This window comes from Dromaius novaehollandiae, chromosome 5 (genome assembly GCF_036370855.1).
Source record: "Dromaius novaehollandiae isolate bDroNov1 chromosome 5, bDroNov1.hap1, whole genome shotgun sequence".
Taxonomy (NCBI): domain Eukaryota; kingdom Metazoa; phylum Chordata; class Aves; order Casuariiformes; family Dromaiidae; genus Dromaius; species Dromaius novaehollandiae.
In genome coordinates this window covers 14,171,592-14,192,808 of record NC_088102.1, presented here as the reverse complement: position 1 = coordinate 14,192,808, position 21,217 = coordinate 14,171,592, and the positions used below count along the sequence as shown (strand labels likewise).

The 21,217-nt window shown below is 36.0% G+C and overlaps 1 protein-coding gene across 4 annotated transcripts in view; it reads left to right on the top strand.

Moving 5' to 3' along the window:
* Positions 1 to 21,217, top strand: part of WDR25 (WD repeat domain 25) — a 66,756-nt gene that overhangs the window by 24,306 nt on the left and 21,233 nt on the right. For all 4 annotated transcript variants that reach the window (XM_026111376.2, XM_026111375.2, XM_026111374.2 and 1 more), the window contains one exon: positions 16,580 to 16,727. In XM_026111376.2, coding sequence (XP_025967161.1) covers positions 16,580 to 16,727 — 148 coding nt within the window. The remainder of the gene's footprint in view (positions 1 to 16,579; positions 16,728 to 21,217) is intronic.

Sequence of the window (21,217 nt, the reverse complement as noted above, 5' to 3'; positions counted from 1 at the left end):
TTAAAAAATATCTGGCAGAATTTAAAATTAAGCTATCAGTATTAAGAGCTCTGAAAGAGGTAGTATTTAGGCTAAACTGATTCCAGTATCAAAGTTAGCTGAGATATGTTACTAGTTTAGTCATAGGCTCCGTATCACTTAAATAAAATAATCAATCTGCCTGTTGTGTGTCTCAAACTGCATTGTGCAGCACTGAAAATGAAGAAGGGCTCTTACTTCAAGACCTTTATTGTAAGAACGTAAGAATGTAATCAAACAGTGCCATCCTAGCCATCTTTTATCTTTTTATCCCTGTTCCTAAACTCCTACAGGATAAGACCATTACTGTGGAAACAAGCCAAGCTGTGAACATTGCTCTGCTGCCAGCTGGCTGTGATATTTCTTTCTCTGAAAGTAAAGATCTTTCTAGCCTGTTCTTCTTTGTGTAATACAACAGTAATTTCAGTAAAAATGCTACTACAGGTTGTTGTGGGCAGTCTTGATTTAATTATTCATGTGGCTATTAAAATATGTGGCCAAAATACACATCTTAAAATCCATGTTAACACAGATCCTACATATTAATTAATGTATGTTCTACTTCCACCTTTTGCAGGTCCTGGTGACTAGGTTAGTATAGTTCTCAAAGTGTGCAGCTTCCCTGCCTTTCCGAGAGATGAGCAAGTGTTGTGTGCTGTGCCCAATAGATACTACTCAAAGATTCCCTGTGTGTCCACCAAGGCTAGCCGTATGCCTCTACACACACCGGTTACAGCATGCCAGCATGGACTTTCTGTAAGATAAGTAACTGCTCTTCACTGAAGGAATAGTGAGAAAATAGTCTCTACAAATTCTCCTTTCATTTCTATGATGGAACATTTTCCAGATCTTGATAGGGGAAGGAACCCTGCCTTAACAGGGGAGGGGAGTTGCAAGAGAGGTATCACCCTTCCTTTTAGGAACAGGAGAAGAACTGAGAAAACTTGCATAATCCTAAATTCTAGCTGTCTGCTAAAATAAAAGTCAAAAGAAGTATCAGTGTATTCAGGCATTATGTTGTGATCTCATTACATGAAGAATTTATACTGCAAACTGCTGCAATTATCTAGCAAGTCTTTAAAATGATACGTGTAGTATAAAAGATTCCAATAAATATGGGAGAGTGTAGAAGGCACCACTGCATTTCAAAAGCCTATCAAAAAGCCTAATTTACCTAATGTTTTTAAATGAGCAGGCAAAAAAGGAAGCCATTTCAGGAGAACTTTGTTAATGATAGTATTCTGCCTTCAAGGAAGAGAACTGATGGAACTGAGAAGATTTCACTCAGCAGTATATGGGGACCCCCCATAAAACTAATGAAATGAAAATGAACATGTTGGTTTTCTCTCCACTATCTTTTATCCTGTAAGGAAATGTTAGCAATGAAAAATATTATGAACTACATGATGGTTTTGTTTTGAGCAGACTTATAACACAGATTCTAATCAACATATGGATTAAAGCCCCCCGTGCGCGCGCCCCCACCCCCAAACTGTTTTTTCACATCCGTCTACCTGTCCAGGTTGTTTATATTTTAGATAGATAATAAAATTGTACAGCTCTGATGCCTCTCCTCAGTTTTTCAGTTTATATCTTCACTTGCTAAAACAGCAATCAGTCCTGCAGAGAAGTGCAGATGATGTCCAAGAAACACTGGATTGTGTTAATGTGCCTCTTCATTGCCCGCTTCCCTGAAAATATTTATTTTTTTGACAGTGAAATTGCCTTACTGGGATTGGCTTAATCTTTTTTGATTTTGGGGGGGGGGGGGGGGGAAATCTGTGCTACTAGAATTTTTCTTTAAAAAGTGAGAGGGAGAGAGAGATATATATCTTATTGTCTTTGATTCTTTTTGTCACTTTTAAAATATGCCACATCCTCCTCTGTGGTACTAAAAATTGAATGCATGTTCTAAACCTGTAACCCAGGCCTGTAAATAACCATCTTTCTGTGCTACACACACTGTACATAGACATAACTTTGTGGTGTTAAAGCTTTTAAAAAAAAAAAAAAAAAAAAAAAAAAAAAAAAAAAGCTGAGTCATATCTTAACTAGATGGTATGTTCATTGGAAATGGTACATTAAATTGAACTGAAGCCAGATGGTCAGTGACTGATATGATACCCATTTAAAATTAAATCACGCAAAAAAATTGTAGATTGGTTTTAATTTCAAGTTAATATTGGAGTAGTCCAATATAGTTATTCCCTTTATTGTTTACAAAGTGTGTGTATATATACATGTCTAATTTCTCAAGTTTGAAACACTTTGGCTGTGAAAAAAATCTTTTATTTTAAAAAAAAAAGAAACTGGAATAGTTTCTTCCTATGAGATGATGTATGGGTTCCAATTCATGCTCCACCCTCCCCTTCAGCTCATACTTACTGTAGTTGAAAAGCAACTATTGTTGAAATTGGTAAAGTTTTATTTATTTTGGTGAGGCATTCAAAGTTTAAGTACCTTTATTGTAAATTATAGGCCAAAGCTTGCACAGTAGCAATCATATAATTTAAATAACACAATGGTAGTCTAATAAGTTCCATTTAATAGGTAGCAGTAATGTTTTAAGCCTGTGATTACTGAATCCTTGGGTGCATGGATTAGTCTAAGGAATCTATAAAGTTAATTAAGAAAAGCAAGTTACTTGACAGCTGACTTAAGATAGTTGCATAGTCTGCATCTCCCCTGGAGGATTCTTACCGTTCTGCAAACTGAAACAGATTGAAAAACCACTTAATTTTTTTCTATTTCCAGAGAAAAAGAGATGTTGTTATTAAGGAGTGATAAGAATCATGTTCTCTTACAGTACCCTTCTAAAAGTGTATTTAGTAACAAAGCACCTAGTTATTGTTTCTGTAAACTCCTCTTATGACTAGATTTTCCTTCAGACTCTGGCACTGGCTTCTGCAGGAGGGCTCTGCCTGATGCATGCTCTGCAACAAGGCGCTCATGTTGTGATGTTACAGCTTGACAGTGCTGTATCGATGTGTGGTGAAAGGGTGCCGTGTTGTAAGCATCGTGTATTGCTGCAGTGTCACAACATGTTGGCACCCAGGCAGCTCACTGTGACTGACACCTCTGCTGTCTTTGGAACTACTTATCAGTCAATTCACTATAGCAGAGGTACATGGGAACAACTGCCTGAGTAGCCTCATAAGTAGATCTGAAATAAGGAGAGCTTTCTACAGATATAACTTGCTCCAGTTTTGAGAGGAATGATCTTTGCTTCACTTTACCAGAAAGGTTAGAGAGAGTCGAGGCTAGAAGGCAAAGCTATCTTTAGTGTTTAAGGATAAAGAATCAGTATGTACCTAACGAATATAAGAGTCCTTTTGCAATATTTTTCCGTATCCAAATGCTTATCAAGTGGATGTAAATATTATGTTGTCTAAGTGTTCTTAAATGTAGTTATATACATGCTATATATATATATGAAAGTGTTATCGACAGTGTTTTGTGGTGTCAGAATTAGGAGGGTAGTTTATAGTAGATCAGATATAACATTGAAAATTCAGGTTCTAATCTCAAAGTTAATCTAAAGCTTGCTGTTTAGAGTCTGTTTACCTCCCCCCCACCGCTCCCGCCCCCAGGCACACACACGAAACTTCCATTGACATTAATGACTTCTGTAAGTGCCAGCACATTTGAAAATCAGACTGCTTGAATTTTTAATTCTTATATATGCAAGTAGAAGATTAATCTAACATACTTTAATTAAAAATTGCAAATAGAAGAGCCAAAATGAGGATGCTGCAGTTATTTTGACTTAAAATATCCTTTTTTGCGAGAATTCTTTTTTAGTTTTCTGTTTTTAACAGACCTTTTTGTATTCCTCTTTGTTTTAAATGATGGTATGACTTGTAATGAAGTAGCTTTACTATTGATGTTAAACACCGTAATGGTCTTTTAATGGTACCTTAATGGGATCTCTGAGGACTTGCACTGAAATAATTTTACCTTTTCCTAATTTTACTTCATAATGGAGTGTAGCAGTAAAATTTAAGGTCTCCTTAAATATTTCATTGATTTGTGAAATATATCAAAAACTAAGCTACCATTCTGTCAAATAGAGGAAGTATTACAGAAACTTTTTGTTGTATTTGGTATGTTTTCCATACTTAAATATTTGGTCTGTCTCACCATTAATAATAGTTGATTTTGTCAATATCACTAAATAATAAAAAAGTGTATATTGAATTTGTTTGCCTTCCAATTAGGAATAAGAAATTTTCTCTTGATATATCATTTATTTCATGTGTCTATGTGACTCTGAAGCTAGATATAATACAAAGATAGATTGTTACATATCTAGTGCTTATGTTACCCTTTGCAAATAGTATGAAAGAAGGTTGCTATTCAACTGTGTTATTTTTGGGTAGCCCCAGGTGTTGGAATGGAAATAGCTCATTATAAATCTGGCACAACTTCAGCTCGGTAGGCACACCTACAGATATGTTATAATAAAAATAAAATTTTTACAATCAATTGCTGTGTCATGAAAGCACACAAATAGAAATGTTATTGACTAATTCTGAAGTTTTTTTAATCTGGATTTTCATGTAAATGACCTGGCAGGCCAAGATTTTGCCCTGAGCTTGTTCATACTGCAATAGCTCTATTTCAGTTCTCAGCACACGTTTTCTGGGCAGAGATTGTTAATTTTGGGTAAACATCTGTTGTAAATAAAAACTAATTCTAATCTGTTACTTAAGTTTATGGAGGTAATAGGCTTATTTCTGAATAGCTATGTAATGGTCTAGTGTTTTTTTTATTTTAATCAAGAGCTTATAAATGATACTAGTATTCTGGTATTCTTGTTCCAACATTTGTGCATGTGTTAGTTGTCTAGGTCAAACGCTGCTAAATATTTACAAGAAACGTGTGTATGTGTGCTATCTAAAAGTTCAGAAAGTAAAGGCCTCCTTGTGAAAAGGGTGTGAGAAGCTGGAGGATTGAACTTGTTTGCCCGGATACTTCATGTTATTAATTATGGAAGAATATTGAAAACCATCGAAGGGAAATAATTCCTTGTCCTACCTCTCCGTGTTATCTTGCTGTGATTCCAGATATGGGAACATTCAAGGAATAGGAATTCACTATTTGCAATGCTTTCTTTACACTTGCCTGTTTACAAATCGAGGGGGGAAAAGGTTATTTCCAGGTAAGATTAATCTGTTCTGTGAAAAATGTAGTACATATAGTTAAACTTTAGCTTTTGATACAATGGCAATGTAAAACTTAATTTATAATCTCTCTAATGGAAATTTCCATGAGATATTCATATCAATCCTGTTCAGTTCCTTACCATTATCTTTTTTTATGTCTTTAGTAAGAATACTAGTTTCACTAGTACTGACTAGATTGTCAGTGACAAATTGACTAGTTTGTCAGTTTTGTGACTTGAAGGATTCCTGCAGAGGCTATATTAATTATGCATAGCTGCAAAAACCCAACCAACTTACATATTTTAAAACAAGTTATTTTCAGATTTCATTGATAAGATCTTGCTTGCTGTGCTGCTAGTCTTTAGAGTATGCTATATTTATTCCCAAGAGTAGACAGCCAATAAACAAGCTTAGGTCAAGTGTAGTTGTTCTGATTATTAAAGCTTTATCAAAAACACTCCTGTGTTGTATATAAGCAGATGGGCTTGTTTGTTTGTTTATAGAATTCTGGTTTAGTTCCCTTGGTTGTCCCCATGCCAGCTGAAAATTTCAATGTTTTTGTCTTAGTCTATTAATGTCTTCTTAAGATAATTTTTAAAAATGTTGCCAACTGAAAATACACTTTTGATTAAGTTTTTATTTTCCATTCAATAGCAAAAACAGCTGAATGATGCTCCATTATCGACTTATGGACTTTTGCTTGGGGAAAGAGCTACTGAGTTTCTGCGTGAGGGAAAAATAAAATAAAAACTTGCCATGTAATTGGAAATGTATTTAATGGGTGTGCTTAGTATGTTACTACTAAGATTTTTAAAACAATGTAATGACTTCTGCCTTTGTCATCTCAGACTAAGTTAATGTTGCCCTCTAGCTGAAGTCCACCATTTCTGGTGCAAATTATTGGAAAGTGATTGTAATATTCAACTGAAATGCACGTTGTTTTATAATTGTCATTGTCCATCATAGATTATTAGGAGCATATTAAAAAAACCCCATCCCCTCAAATCCTCTTCTTCCTAATACAGAATTTAAATACGGAAAAAAAAAAAGTTGGGTGTAAGCAATGTTTTGTGACAATATTGTAAATGGCAAGAGCCTATTTCCGCTACTAATGTCAGAGAGCAATTTATTCTGTAAGTCATCTCCTTATTTTAAAGAGAACATTTTGTGAAAGGCATTAGTCACTGGAGTGACAGCAGCAGAATCTGAACCAATGTGAGCTTGGGGCAGACAGAGAAATGGAACGCGGGATGAGGAAAATAATGTTATAGCAGTGACTTTCTTGGCTGAAAGCTGCATCTGGTTTGTTTTGTTTAATAGTTTCCTCTGGGCTGCAGGGTGGTTCTATCCTGATATTTTTTTAATAGAGTGGCTAGAACAATGAGGTATGTTTCAGCTCTTTTACACTGTTTTGCACTTAAATATGATAATCTAGACATTCTTGATATGCATATGACTATCCAAAGTTTAAGCATTTTATAAAATTCTTGGTGTGTTTGAATTCTTGTGATGGTAATCCCCACAACTGAATTGCATATTGTATGAAAGCATTGTTTTCATTCATCTTGACTCTTCCGTTTTTTTGCTCTTGCTTTCAGAGGCAGGAGTTTATTAGCTGCAGCTATTAGCATGCATTTTTGTAACTCTTCATAGGTAATGATGGTGGCTTATTTAAAAGTATTTCTAATAGTTCTTAAAAGATACAACTAAGTCTATGTACTGGACATCACAGCTTTTTATCATCTTGTTCCATTCTGTGTATAGACGTTCCTTTTTTCTTCCTTTTTCTTTTTTTAATGTTCCTTTCATTTTCTGTGTAGACTTTTTCATATATCCTTTTATAATTCCTCTTCTGTCTTTCTCCATTATTTAAACTATTAGTCTTTCAACTTCAACAGTTACTCAAAATTTTGCAAATTGCTACAGTTCAAAGGATATATTGATGAATGTTTTCTGGATCAAAGAGAGAAATGGACCCTATTTGTTTTATTTTTATTCATTTTCCTAGACCGTACAGAATGTGTTTTGCCAAATGCAGAAGGGATGCCAACAGATCACTTTCAATCAATTCCTTGACCCATAACTTACCCTAGGCTTTTACTTAATGTTACTATATCCATGCTTCTGTGACTGAGAAACATTCAGTCTTGGAGGTCATTCTGTAGGACTTTTTCATTCATGTGTATTGCTATTAAAAACAGTGACACTGTTCTTTCAGGTAATTCAGTTCTGTGGACAAAATGGAACGTAACCTTAACTTAGGTAGTGATGAGTGCTTATATTTTGGGTTGGTTCCTTTATTTCTTTAATTTAGCCCCAATGAAAGGCAGTTGTGACGCACCAACTTCAGTAAGATTTAACTTTACCCGTGACGTATTCTGCCTCTTTGTGATCATCTCTTTCTGGTCTCTTAGAAGGTAATAGTAAGACTCTAGATTCATTTCTGCATTGTTTCTTTCCCTATGTCTTTGCTGGGCTGTTTAGGAGCTGTAATCACGTCAGTGAGGCCCTGAAGATTAGGCTAGCCAGAGCTTTGGGAAGCAGTCTGGCAGCTGTAGGGCTGACTGGGTACTTTCTGGAAGTCTTTAAATATATCACTGTGTTTATTTGAAGTTATCATTGAATTGCTGGTAATATATATTTTTAATACACTTTTATGGCTTTATATTGTTAGCACTGACAGTGTAACAGTTTAAATACCCTAAAAATGAATTCTGTTCTTATCTCAGATTCAAAACGGGAAAGCTAGTTTAAGAGAACTAAAAGTACTAGATATGAAGCAAAGAATGGGAGAAAAAATCAAAAGATATATATGCTAGCCCTGCTTTAGGATTTTTTTGTGTGTTATCTTGTCCAAATAAAATTGTTATTCTTAAGTGTAAGATAGTTCTGGAGAGTCTGCAGTGTGGAAGTTTTCCTTTAACACTAGATGATGTTGATGCGCTGGTAACCATAGCAGTCATAAGGCTCCTTTTCCTGTGTCCTGAAATTAAATTTATTGCTTGTACTTTAACTCAGCCTTTGCTGGATTCATCAGTATTAAAACTTATTGACATGTTTTTATAGCAGTGGCTTCAGTGTTTGCAGATCAGTTTTCATTCTACTGGCTAGCTTCTAATAGTACTGCTAACCAAATTAACAGATAGTCTACTAGTGCAATAACTTTTGAAATGCTTCTGCATGAATAAAACACCCTACAAAATAAGAGCTATCTTAATATCAATGTACTCTTCTCTTTTCTTGTAAAGAGAAGATTTTTCACCTCATTGGTTTGATAAATTTATTTTAAACATCTTAATATTAAACTTTTTGATGAAAAATGAAGTGAGACTTTATGCTAGCTGTCTCAGCTAATTAAATTTATTCCACAGTAGTGAGGGGGGTGTCCTTGTAATAAACTATCAAAATATGAACTCTTAATCAAATACGAGTGGAAGAAGAAAGCTGGCTTGCTCTATTTTTTTTTTTTTAACTATTTCAATGCATAGGACTAGTGACTAATAAGATAATTCTTTTGAATTGCATCTACTGCAAAAAAGAAGCCGCTGGAAATCTGTAAGTGCTTGTTCAAGTGATAGTATTGATATGCACTTATTGTACCATGTCTAGATTAGGAAAATAGGTGTCATTTAAAATATGATCCCTGGCACATTTTTAAATGTTACTGGAGTAAATGTTCCAACACATTTGAAAACGTGCTAGCTATCTCTAGCTAGCTTTACAGAATTCTGCTGAAAAGCTCTTTATTGGGACACTTGGTTTACATGTTGAACTGATATGTCCAAAATGTCATAAATCATATTCTACATAATCTGAAAATCTATTTGCATCCTACTTAATTACATGGCAATACATTTATTAACAATTACAGGTCACATACTAAGTCAGGCTTTAGCTCTTAGTTTTTACACAATTAAACTACATGTTTAGGCAGTGCAAAGATAATGATCCATGTTGTGCTTTCTTCTGCTTTCATGTAGAGTGTTTCATCTATTTAGTAATTACAGTTTTAGAAGTTAATTTTACTATTTAGCTCACTATGTTATGAAGCCACTAATTGAAACGAAAATGAAGCGTTCTAAATTTTCCTCTAGTTTCTGTAGCAATTTATATCTATGTTATATCTATGAATGTATCCATTCAAGATCTGTTCTGCTATTTTAGTATGGACGTTCTGTTGAAATTAACTTGAATCAATCCATTAAAAATAGCTTTCAATTTGTTATATATGCTCCAGAATTTTTTCCTTGTTTAGTATTCCTGATGAGCTCTGCTGTAGTTCCTTTACGCCTGTGAATTCACAATGTGTACAACTTGATTCCTGATGCTTGCATCAACTTCTAATTTATCAGACCTGAGTCATTGTTCTTAGGTTCACTGTGCAATTAATGACCATCTGAATAGAGACACCTTTCTTTCTAGAAGTATGGCTGCTATATTCTTTTTCTGCTATGTGATTTGCTTGGAGGCCAGCACATTACAGATAATTGTAGGATGATAATGGAATATACATGCTCAGTTCCCAATTTGTCAGTTTTCAGATGGTAGACTAGTTTTCACATTAACTTTTATTAATCTATTTACGATGCCATGAACTTTTTTCTAGGAATTAATCCCTAGTTTAGATGCTCAGTAAGATAAAAGCCTTTGTGCTGTGTCCTGTGAGCTGGCTGATACTGTACGGGAGACTCCTGAGCATTTTTTTGTGGCTGCTCTTTACCAAATGCTCACCCTCTCCCTGCTTTCTTTTGGGACTTACTGAGGGAATTTTTATTATCTTCCCCTGCCCAAAGTACTTTATTTTCAGAGACTGTTTTTCTGAAAGCTTTCAGTCAGAACGTGGTGTCTGGAAGCGTATCATCTATAACAAATCTGTTCTGTTATGTTGTTTAGTTGCTTATATCATTTGTGAACTTTTGATCTTGAAGGTGAGGTGGTCTGGTTTTGTTACCTAAAATGCTGGTTGCAGTATTTTGACTATGTTCCTAAACCATATAGGAAAGTAAGAAACTTCTCAGAGACCTCTATTTCCAAATATTGTCAAGAACATGGAAGAGGCATGGAATTAGAACATGCCTAGGAGAAGGTAGAAAAGATCGATTTATTAGAGAGATCTCTAGTATAATTTTGTCACTTGACTGTTTGGACCTGCCATTTTGGCCCCTTCTATTAATCCTAGCAGATAACTGTGTAATGCCCTGTACTTTCTATGATATGGAAGGAAATGAAAGCAGTCAGTGGAAGAGAAATGGTAAAACAATGTTATGGATAGTAAAGTCTACAATGGTAAGAACTAATAGTGAAATGTGAACCAGATTGGCACATTAAAGCCAATTTTCATAAAACTGGAAAAAATGCAACTAAAGTGTTCATGATACCTTAATACTAAAACACATTGAAGAAAGTAGTCTTTGAAAATGACTGGCTAATCTCAAATCTTAAGTGTTTATTTCTTCAAAATATTGAAGAATTCATTAATTTATAACTAAGTATAGGGGAGATCATACAAACAGTAACTAGTCTAGCCTCATTACTGTATAATAGAGAACAGGACTTGAATATTCGGCAAAAAGCAGTATTTTCAGAGTAGCAGGCCAAAATGTGTGCTTTTACCATTTTAGCTCAGCGATTAAAATTCCATCTGACATCACAAGATAAGAGCAACTTCAGATTTAATGAGAATTTAGGATTTCACCTAGTAATAACACTGAATGTTTGAAAGAGTTTAAGGCATGCAACAACACTGAAAACAGTTTCTCTTGGTTAAAAATAATTTAATATAAAGTCTGTCTATCCTCTAGACAGATGCATAATAGCATCTAGTCCTATAATACTTGATATGCCTACTAAGGAAGGTGTATATCTCAGACTGTATATGTTTAATGAACTGTTTCTCCCGCCCAAGTAATTTTTTGCCTACTTAATATGTAAGCTCTTACTCCCTGTAAGAGATCAGAGTCTGTTTTAAAGGTTTATATCACTTAGGTATTCTTAGAGCTCAGCAGCCTTTAGTGTTTAAAATACAGCTTTCTAAATAATTCTAAGATGTTTGATATCATTAAAAAACATCTTACTTTGAGGTTAATGCTGAATTTGTTATAATAGTGACATTTTAAATTATAGTGTTATGCCTTTGGTTTCAGCCTCAGGCTGTTCTTGGATACAAAATCCTTTTTCTGGGCTCATATTTAGATGCCATTCAGAAAGAAAGAGTCTGCAGAAAATGGGCTCTGAAGATCTATCTCATCTTGCGTTATTTGCAAATTCTGCTCATTCTTCTGCCTCCATGTCTCCTGTCAATTCTATAATTTATAAGTTCTTGCACTATGCTAGTCACCATAGTATCACAGAACCTTTCAGCAGGACATAGTTATTAATAACATACAAAATTTTGCTTGTTCTCCCTTCATCTTTGAGAAAAATGCGTGCAGTGAACACAGTGGTATGTGTGTTTAGATTGATTTTGTTTCTTCTTTAATTCATGTTCTTGTTTGGTAGGGAAGGAATGATCAACAACACTTCCTTGAATTGGATAGGAAAGTTTTTAATGGCTTTAATTCCTAGGGACTTTTTACCATTATCTCGTAATGGCCCTGTAAAAATTTTCTTCTGACACACAGCTCCACTGGCTATATTATAACCTAGTTCCATATACCTTGCAGAGTTGCCATTGCTCTAAACCAGTTGATTAGTGTCTGCTATTTTTTTACCTGAGTAATTTAGAGAACATACTTCCAGGTTCAGGCCTCATGTTGGATGCTCTTGGGGGAAGTGGAGTATTTCGTCAACTCTACTGGTTACTTCCATGTAGTCTTTCAGAGCATCATTCTAGGCTTATTGTTCAATCCTATTTTGAGCCAGTATGTGAAAAAAGCAAAGCAGAAGAGACTAGGAAAAATAATTTCCACACAAGTTATTCCTGAAGCACTTGACAATCTCAGTTTTTTTGAAACGAAAACCCTGAAATGCCTTCCATCTTAGAGAATTAGATAATCTGACATTTGAGTGTTTGACAGAGATAGGCAAGCTCGCATTAAAAAGACTCATCCCCTTGCAACCCCCCTCCATTTTTCCTTACAGCAGAGCAGCTGCCTGCACAGAGTAAGTGCCAGCTCAGAGCAGGCATTCATCTGAAACTTTTGATGGGAGTATGCTCGAACTCTCCCTGCAGCCATGGCTTTCCCTTATTATGATAAAGCAGTAGAAATGCCATTATAGCACACAAGTTGGGAACTACTTGAGGGATGCTCTGAGAATGCAGACTTGATGGCTTCTTTGTGGTGACCCTGTAGGATGTGAAGCATCTTTCCTGGGTAGTGAAATACAATGGATTGTCCATTTGTAGGTGTCGACAGTGAACAGGCTCTATTGCGTGTAGGCACAGAACAGTGTCTGTAGCTTGAGAAAGACACATTCTGTCACTGTGGTGCCTTCCTGGTTCCCGCTTCCTCGTAATTAATTATTTGTGTGGAAAGTGCATAGCTTGTTCTTTAGCTGTCTTGTTTTCAGTTCTGTACACCCATTTTTATTTCTTGGTATTTGATGGCTAAACTTTACATGACCTTTTACAGGCATGCCTATATCTCTGTAAGCGATTGCAGAGGAGCTAACTGTAAATATCAAACACCACTTCTTGCAACAACAGGTAAAGCTTCCCTTTTCCTGTGGAAGATGAATATTGAAATTTAAAACTCTTTTTCTGGGAATGCTTTGAACGGTATCCTCTCTGCAGCAGGGTGCACAGTAACACAGCAAAGCTGCAGTGAGCTAAATTCACCAGATCAGAGACTTGAAGGAAAATCCCAGCCAGCTCACAGGGGACCACAGCTGGGGTTGAATGCCCCTGGATGAGCCTTGCAGAGCATTGTCACTACGCAGCAGTGCAGGGTTTGATGTGATCTGCTGCTGTCTTGTGTGAGTTCTCCTTGCGTTAAGCTGTGAAGCCACAGCAGAAGTAGAACCTATCAACATTTTTTAAAAGCACATTTGTGGGCTCCAGTGAATTTGCATTGAACTCTCTCTTGAGATGCAAGTGTGTCCTAACTCCTCTCTTCTGAGCTGACTTGGGCATAAACTGTTGGGTTTGGTCGTGGGAGCTCCGGGGGTGCCCTGGGTGGGAGGAAGTCATGAACAGCCCTGTGCTTGTCCCAGCTGGTTCCAGCTGCCTCTGAAACAGATGAAAAACAACCCAGTGCGTGCCAAAGCCTCAGCCAGTTGGAGGACCACCTGGCACCTCTGCTCAAACATATTTTAGAGAGCGGCAGCTGCTAGGGGCAGGAGGCACAAAAGGAGATGCACGTGAGAGGAGACAGGAGGACATGCAAAAGGAGGTGTGTTAGGAGATACCTGGAGAGATGCATTTGGAGAACAGGGAGGAGACACGTGGAAGGGGATGCACTGGGGCCGTGGATGGAGGTGCTGTCTTGGAAGGAGATGCGCCGTGCTAGAGGAGGCCCGCTTCTGAGGGACCACAGCCTGCAGGGCACCTGTGCCAGGGCAGGGACAGCCCTGAGGGACCGCAGCCTGTGGAGGACCCACGCCAGAGCAGAGGAGCAGTAAGAAGGAAAGAGGCAGTGGAGGACAAGAGTAGGAAGCCAGGAGCAGTAGAAAGAAACCCCAAGGCAGTGACCCCAACCTCCTGCACCCCCCCCCCATCACCTCACCAAAGGGATTAGGAGCGTGTGAGTATAATGTGCAGCAAAAATGAGGGAAACTGAGGCCAGGAAAGGGGAGGAGAGGTGTTTGACTGAAATTGAACCTGGGGCAAGGTTTCCCTAAGTATTCATTTAATTGTTGGGGCTTTTTTCTTTTCTTCTCTCTCTCTCTTTTTTTTTTTTCCCTGCTCAACACCTGATTCAGTAATTTAATTTATTGCCAATTAACATAAACTTAATTAAGTGAGATTCCCTGAGTTGAGACGATTTTGGCTGCAACACTGCCCTCATTCTCGAAGGCATTCCAGTGCAGCCATTACCTGCGTGAAAAGAGCCAATGGAAAGTGTAACAGTAGAAATAAGTGTGATATTTAATAAATTTTCCCTTATGTTTAGTTGGTCATCTCGTCATTATGGGTAAATCATTTGTTTCTTCTCACAAAATGGAGGAAAATATACAGCATTAGGCGTGCACTCTTTTCCACTTATACAGCTGCTTTTTTTTAATTGAGGTGGAACTAAGCAGCACTGTTGAACTTGCTTTACTTTATCCTTCATGTGAAAATTGGGTTTTCATACTTAATCACTAAAACATGACAGGAAAAAAAAAATCTGAAGCACGTACCACCTGTTTTTCCTTTCATCTTGATTCATTCATTAACTTCCTCATATTAAAAGCCCTCCAAGACACAATTAACCCTTATTTTTAATACCGTGAAGCTTGAAGTGATCATTAAAACTCATTAAAGCTGAGAAACTTATTTTCAAAGGCACTTTAATATTAAATTTTCCTGATTTCTTTTCTTGTGGTTAGGGTGGAATACTTAGGATACAGCCATCATGGTTACAGTGTTAACTAGCTATTCAAGTAATTAACAATAATTGGTTGCTTAGCATTGCAGAACTACAGTCTGCTTTAGATACTTTGAAATAATTTTCCATAATGAATGTTGTCTTCTGAGTGTGGGCTATTCTACTAATGATGTTGTCAGCAAGTCCTTTTAGTCCAGCAAGAAGAAAATCTAATTGAGGATAAAACACATTACTAGAAGGCTTGGGTGTTTTTCCTCTCCACGTTCTCTTGCATTATGGATTGTGCTGTTGCGACAAGAAAGCAAAAGCTTACGTTTTCTAATTGACTGAATTACTCTTGTTTTTAATGTCTTTTGAAATGTACGGAGATGCAGTCAATTGAATATTAACACTGACTTCAGTGCTGTTGCATAGGCATAAGTGAAGGCTGAATTTGGTCTCGGAAAACAAAAACAAAAACAAAAAACAAAACAAAAAAAACACCCAAGCATTTTTTCGGTTCTGTAAATTGCTTAGCCTACTGCAGGCATTATGTAAGCAATAGTATTAGAGTTTAGTTGTTGATTAGAATAGAGAACTCAGAAAAGCTTTCCAAGCTCATAAGCAGTGTTTGAAAAACATGTCCTTGCGGGATGAAAACGGTAGTGACTAATCACTAAGAATTTTAGAAATGCAGTAGTGACTTTAAAGCAATGAACTGCTGAAGTTTTTAGTTTATGACTGGAAATGCAGTAAAACTGTCATGCAACACCATTAAACTGTTGACTGACTTGTACTGCTGATATTAGCAATGAAAAAGTGGGGTTTACTGGTATGATTGTAGTATTTAGCATAAATTTTATTAGGCAAACTCAGTTAACAGAGGTAATAGTGTATCATACAATCATATTTTATAAACTAGCTTTTATTGAAGCAGAGTATTAATAGGGGAAATAATTTCGATAGCTTGTTACCTCACAAAAGTGAGCATAGTGGATCTTTATGTGGGTCATTTGTTGCTTAACTTCTAATTTTGTCCTAAAGCTGTGGCTAAAGGAGCACTGCGACAGAATGCGCTTTTGATTGTGAGCCACATTTGGTAACTGAAATTGCAATTAAAACTAGTTGCTGCATTTTCTAAAATGTGATTTTGAAAACAGTTGCCTTTCTCTCTTTAAAATAACGGACTATTTGAACTGTTTGTGTTCTGAAAACACTAGTTCTTATATTCTTATCTCTTTATCTTACTTAGAAGTTTTAGATGGGCAGTAGAATGGGATTTTCAGAAGTGCTCAGTATCAGCCTAACTCTATCCAACAGATGCTAAAAAATCAGAGGACTTAAGCCAGTCCTTAGAATTCTCAGTGTAGCTGCTTGATGATTGATACTCTTACCTGCCTCCTCAGTGAAGTTAAGGAATTTTAAAATGGTACTTAAAATTTTAAACTGCAAGAGTGAAAAATATGATAATATCTTCTACATAGACAGATCTCAAAGCCTGATAATAGCTTGCAAATGGGCATATCTTAAAGCTGCAACCTCCTAGGCTTCCTTTTATTCTTTGGAAAGCAAAATCTGATAGAGGCACAAATTTTGGAAGAAAAGTGTTAAGGAGAAAGTGTATTCAGATATATCCATACAGAGAGATAGGAGGGAAATATAAATGGGAAAATACATCTTCATATGACTTGTATTGTTTCTCAAAATGTCTAAATTATTCTCAGTAGCAATTCATGTTATATTAGTACTGATTTCTGCCTCATTAATAAAATACCTGTATTCTAATGGACCGTGCAACTATTTCAAACCCATATTTGCAGCTTAGCGGATATGAATTTGGAATGCAGAGTTATCTCAACTAAAATGATTTGCCATAATTATTTTTCAGTACATTGGAAACAAATAATGTGATTCTTTATGATTAAAATTATTCTTATTCTTCTTTTTAAGGTGTGGAATGCTGTAGATGCAGGCTGCTGTTTAAAAACATATTCCTGTCACTACTGCGCTGTTCGAGCTGCCCAGTGGTCGTCTTGCGGAAGAAGAATTCTCAGTGGGGGCTTTGATTCCATGCTTCATTTAACAGATGTTGAAACAGGTAAAAATGATGTAAGGGTACATTTTAGCCCTATTTGTTATGTTTTTTGAGTACAACTAACTTTGGAGCTTGTTAACCTTATTCTTTCTTCTGAAAATAAAGGTAAATTCTCCACAGATCAAAGTCAAAATTCTTGAAATATGACCTCACTGAAAAATAACACGGCAATTTAGAATTGTTTAAGGTATTGAAGAAGTACAGAATATCTTTACCTTCATTATCACATATAATTGTCTGACATTGCACAAGTGAACAGTCTGAAACAAAATCTTGCATATTTTTTATTCGCCCAACACTATCATGAACATTCATTAAAGTGTTTGAAGAGCCTCTTAAGGTTGACTTCAGTAACACTTATACATAAGGTTAATTTAAATGTAGACTTGTACTTTATCTGTTCATTAGGTTTTAAGTTTGTACATATAAGTGAATTTCTTTTGCTGAGTAGGAGATTAATTAGGAGTATAGAACTTAAATTTTGATATGAAATCTTGAGGCTGAATCTCTGTTTTAATGCAGTCTTGGATTTGATTTGGCATTTGATTGTTGCGCCCTTAACAAGTAATTTCGTCGGTGTTGTATTTTTCCGTGTCTCCTTAACAAACCAAAGTGATTCTATTGGCTATATTTCTTCTATCTTTTGTGTATGTTATCAGCATTGATACAGTGGCATTCATTGGGGTTGGAGGTCATGTCTGTGTGTGTGTAAATGCAGAATAAGGCCTAAAATTGTCAGCTGAAGAGGTGCAATCTTATTTCTTGTATTTAATTTATTTTTAAATTTTGGACTCCTGAAAATGTGCAGTTTTGTATGTAAAAAACTATGAAAGAATTCCTTGCAGAGACTACAAGTATCTTTTGTCTAGGAGGGTTTTCTATTCCGTAAAATAAAGAACTGTTCTATGTAAATATCTGCAGAGCCCCATCAAATTAACTGGGAAAGCATCCAAGAAAATTTGTGAACGTTGTTTGCCCCAAAAGCAAGTTTTTTTCATGTTCTAGGAATTGATTTTTTTCTTCAATGTTTGTCATGCCGTAAGACTTTAAAATCAAAGATGGCTGCAAGGGAGCTGTTATAATTAGAGAATGTGAAACACGTGGCATAGTTACGGAATATTGATTTTTTTTTTTGAATATTCTGGCTTTATAATGATGAAAAAAGCTTTAGGTATCTGGCATAGTAGTACCATGTAAGGTTACTATAGCAAGACGTTAATTTTATAGACTTTGTCCTTTATTTTCAGTCTCACTGCAGCAATCTTCTCATTTATATTTTCATATAGAACAATGTATTACTAATCCAAATGAATTTAATTTTGAGTGCAGTGCTCACAAACTATAAACAGAATGGTTATTATCACTAGTGGGATTTTTAATAGTAGAATACATTTTTTTGTGCCCAAGTTGTTTGAATAGACTGACAGTGTATGTAGGGAAAATCTCATTTTATAAAATTTAGAACAAATTCCAAAGATATAGAATTCCATTCATATATTTTAATTTTGAAAATATCTTTGAATTAACTATCTGGTAATGGAGTAGTCTTTTGGATTAGGTTACTTTTAGTGTTTCATTTGGTAGTCTAGTGTTTCAGACAATGTCAACAGTATCTGTAAAAATTTATGTTTATCAAGTCTGACTTGTGAGTTACCTAGTATTCCTAACTACTTAAATTGTATGTGTATGGGCAAAATGAACACTTAACAATTCTTGAGAGTACTAGATATTCATTACTGCCTTATTTCAAGGGCAGAGGATTTCTTGGAGCTCCTGTGAATTGTGGTTGTAATGTTGATGTTTGGACCAGACTTTCAGTGTTACAAACCTGATTTGGAAAAATGTGATATGAGTGATAGAAATTTTATTCTAATTTCAAACACATTCAGCTCAGTTTCTACTTTTTCCCCTGTTGTAAAGTTGCTCTATTTTTCACACAATTCATTCAATTCTTTCAGAGAAACAGGGCAAGCAGTTTGCCTCTGGAATCCAAATCAAGCTGATATAAAAAGCCTCATTTACATTTGAAAAACACTAAGGCAACTATAAAATTTTGATTTACATCAGTTCACAGAATCATTCATTCCTCCTCACTCTTCATCAGTGCTGAGATGACTACTTCTTTGATTAACTTCAGATAGACGTTAGAACTGTTCCTTCACAAAGGAGGCTTTTTTTGGACTTTGGCCTTAATTACTTTTCATTGCTAGACTGACCTAACTACCACTGTGTTTAAATGCAGTAAGTGCACGCCGATGGGATTTTATAAACAATTGTACTGTCTTCAGTGAGTACTTTGGCTCTACACTCTTGTCTCTTGCTCTTGTTCTGGTTCAGATTTTTTTCTGGTCATGTTTCAGTGTAGTTCTTATATGTTACATCTGTGTCATAGTAGTTGTTACATCTCCTCTACCAAAATAAATGTAATAGTCTAAAGAAAATTACTTTTAAAAGTTTCAGAATGGTTGCAAATGCATCTTAGTATATGCAGTATTGTTTAGCTGTTCAGTTCTTTTTTGTTTTGAGTTGTTTTTCTGTTAGGAACATAGCTGCTGCCTTATTAAATCAAAATTGTAGCCTAGCTAATTGTTTGTTCTGCATCTGATGACAGCTACTTACAAGATTCTTCAAAGGAAAGTGCAAGCTTTGTTGTAACAAACAGCGCTAGAATAAATTTTCCATGGAATTTTGTTTTGAAGAATGGACTAAAGTGTGGGTATTTATCTTCCTATGATATTGCCTTCTCTTGAGTGACTTTTTTTTTTTAAACTCTATGATTTGAATGATATCAGAAGCAAACATTTAAATCTCATCATTAGTCCACAGAAATAGTTTGGTGTGTTTTTTGGTCTTATTTGAATTTGTTGGCAGAGAAATCCTGATGCAAAGGTAGAAGACATATCCATGAAAGCCTAGCCTGCAGTTTTATATGATCAAACCTCTTCCTCTTGTCCTGTCTATTTAATGAAAGCTCTGGATGGCCAAGAGTTGGAAGATACTACAAGCTGGAAAAATGGGCTGACAGGAAACTCATGAAGTTCATCAAGGGCAAATGTAAAGCCCTGCATCTGGGATGGAATAACCCTGTGCAACAGGACAGGCTGGGGCCAAGCTGACTAGAAAGCAGCTTTGCAGAAAAATACATGAGGGTTCCAATGTTAAATATGAACCAGCAGTGTGCCCTTGCAGCAAAGAAGGCCAGCTGCACCCTTGTCTGTGTTAGCAAATGTGTAGCCAGTATATAGAGAAGACAGAGCCAGGCTCTTCTCAGAGATGAAAAGGATGAGAGGCAGTGGAGGCAAGTCAGAACACAGGAAACTTTGGCTCAGTTTCAGGATGATCAGTCACTGAAACAGGCTGTCCAGAGACACTGTGGAGTCTCCATACTTGGAGGTATTCGGAACGCAAGTGGACAGGTCCCTGCGTAACCTGCTGTAACTGGACCTGCTTTGAGTAGGGGACTGGACTACATGACCTCTGGAGGTCCCTTCCAACCTACGTGATTCTGTGGTGCCATGGTGAAGAACATGGAAGGAAAAGAACCCAAAGAATTGGGGTCAAAGGAGTTAACTTGCCCTGGTTTAGTGAGTTTGAGAATACATGCTATTCTTCAAGTCATCTTTTTTAAACTTGTTTTTTCGAAATAACATCCATTATCCTAGCATCAAGGTGTTAAGCTAAAGCTCTACACAAATATGGCTTCCTTAGAAAACTGTTGTTATGCATTTGCTGCAGACTGAGTCTGATCCAAAATATGCATAAATTGTTTAAGGAACTGAAAATTATTCATATGACTATGTTTGTGGGTACTGTTAGCATGGTGCAAATTCAGTACTGTAGTATGGAATTTCATAAATGTCTGTAGATCCAAAAAAGGCAACTGGGCTGCCTTTTTTGCTGTTTCTGTATCATTTGTCACCTATCCTTTTTCACCTCTGTCACCTTTTTTGACAACTTGTAAAACTTTTTTTTAAAGTTGTATAAAAAGTGCTGACATACCGTGTGTTATCAGATATATTTCAGTCAGCAGATTACATTGTAGTCCAATGAGCTCAAGCAGTATCATTTCCAATACAGTGAAGTGTAAAAGACAGCAAAAATACCCATTCTATATAACATTGCAGAGATTGCTGATTACTGTTTTTTATTGTTCTATTTTATATACATTTTTTCCATTATAAAAATACAGCTCTTAGCAGTATTAGTATCACAGTTGTGAAACCCTTCAGTCTTATGTGAACCAGTAAGACTCCTTGGTTATAGTCATCTCTAACCCTATATACTCTCAATTTTTTTCTAGTAGTGATCATTCAGGTAGTTTGTTGTTTACAGAGTTATGGTAGCGCTATATTCTGTGACAACTTAGAGCATTTTATTCAAAGAAAATATGCTTTTAAAACAATTTTAGATCAAGTACATTTGACATTTAACCTTCTGCGAGGTAATGGAGATGCTCTACCTGCTTTGGAAAGGTTATTACATTTTTAAAATTT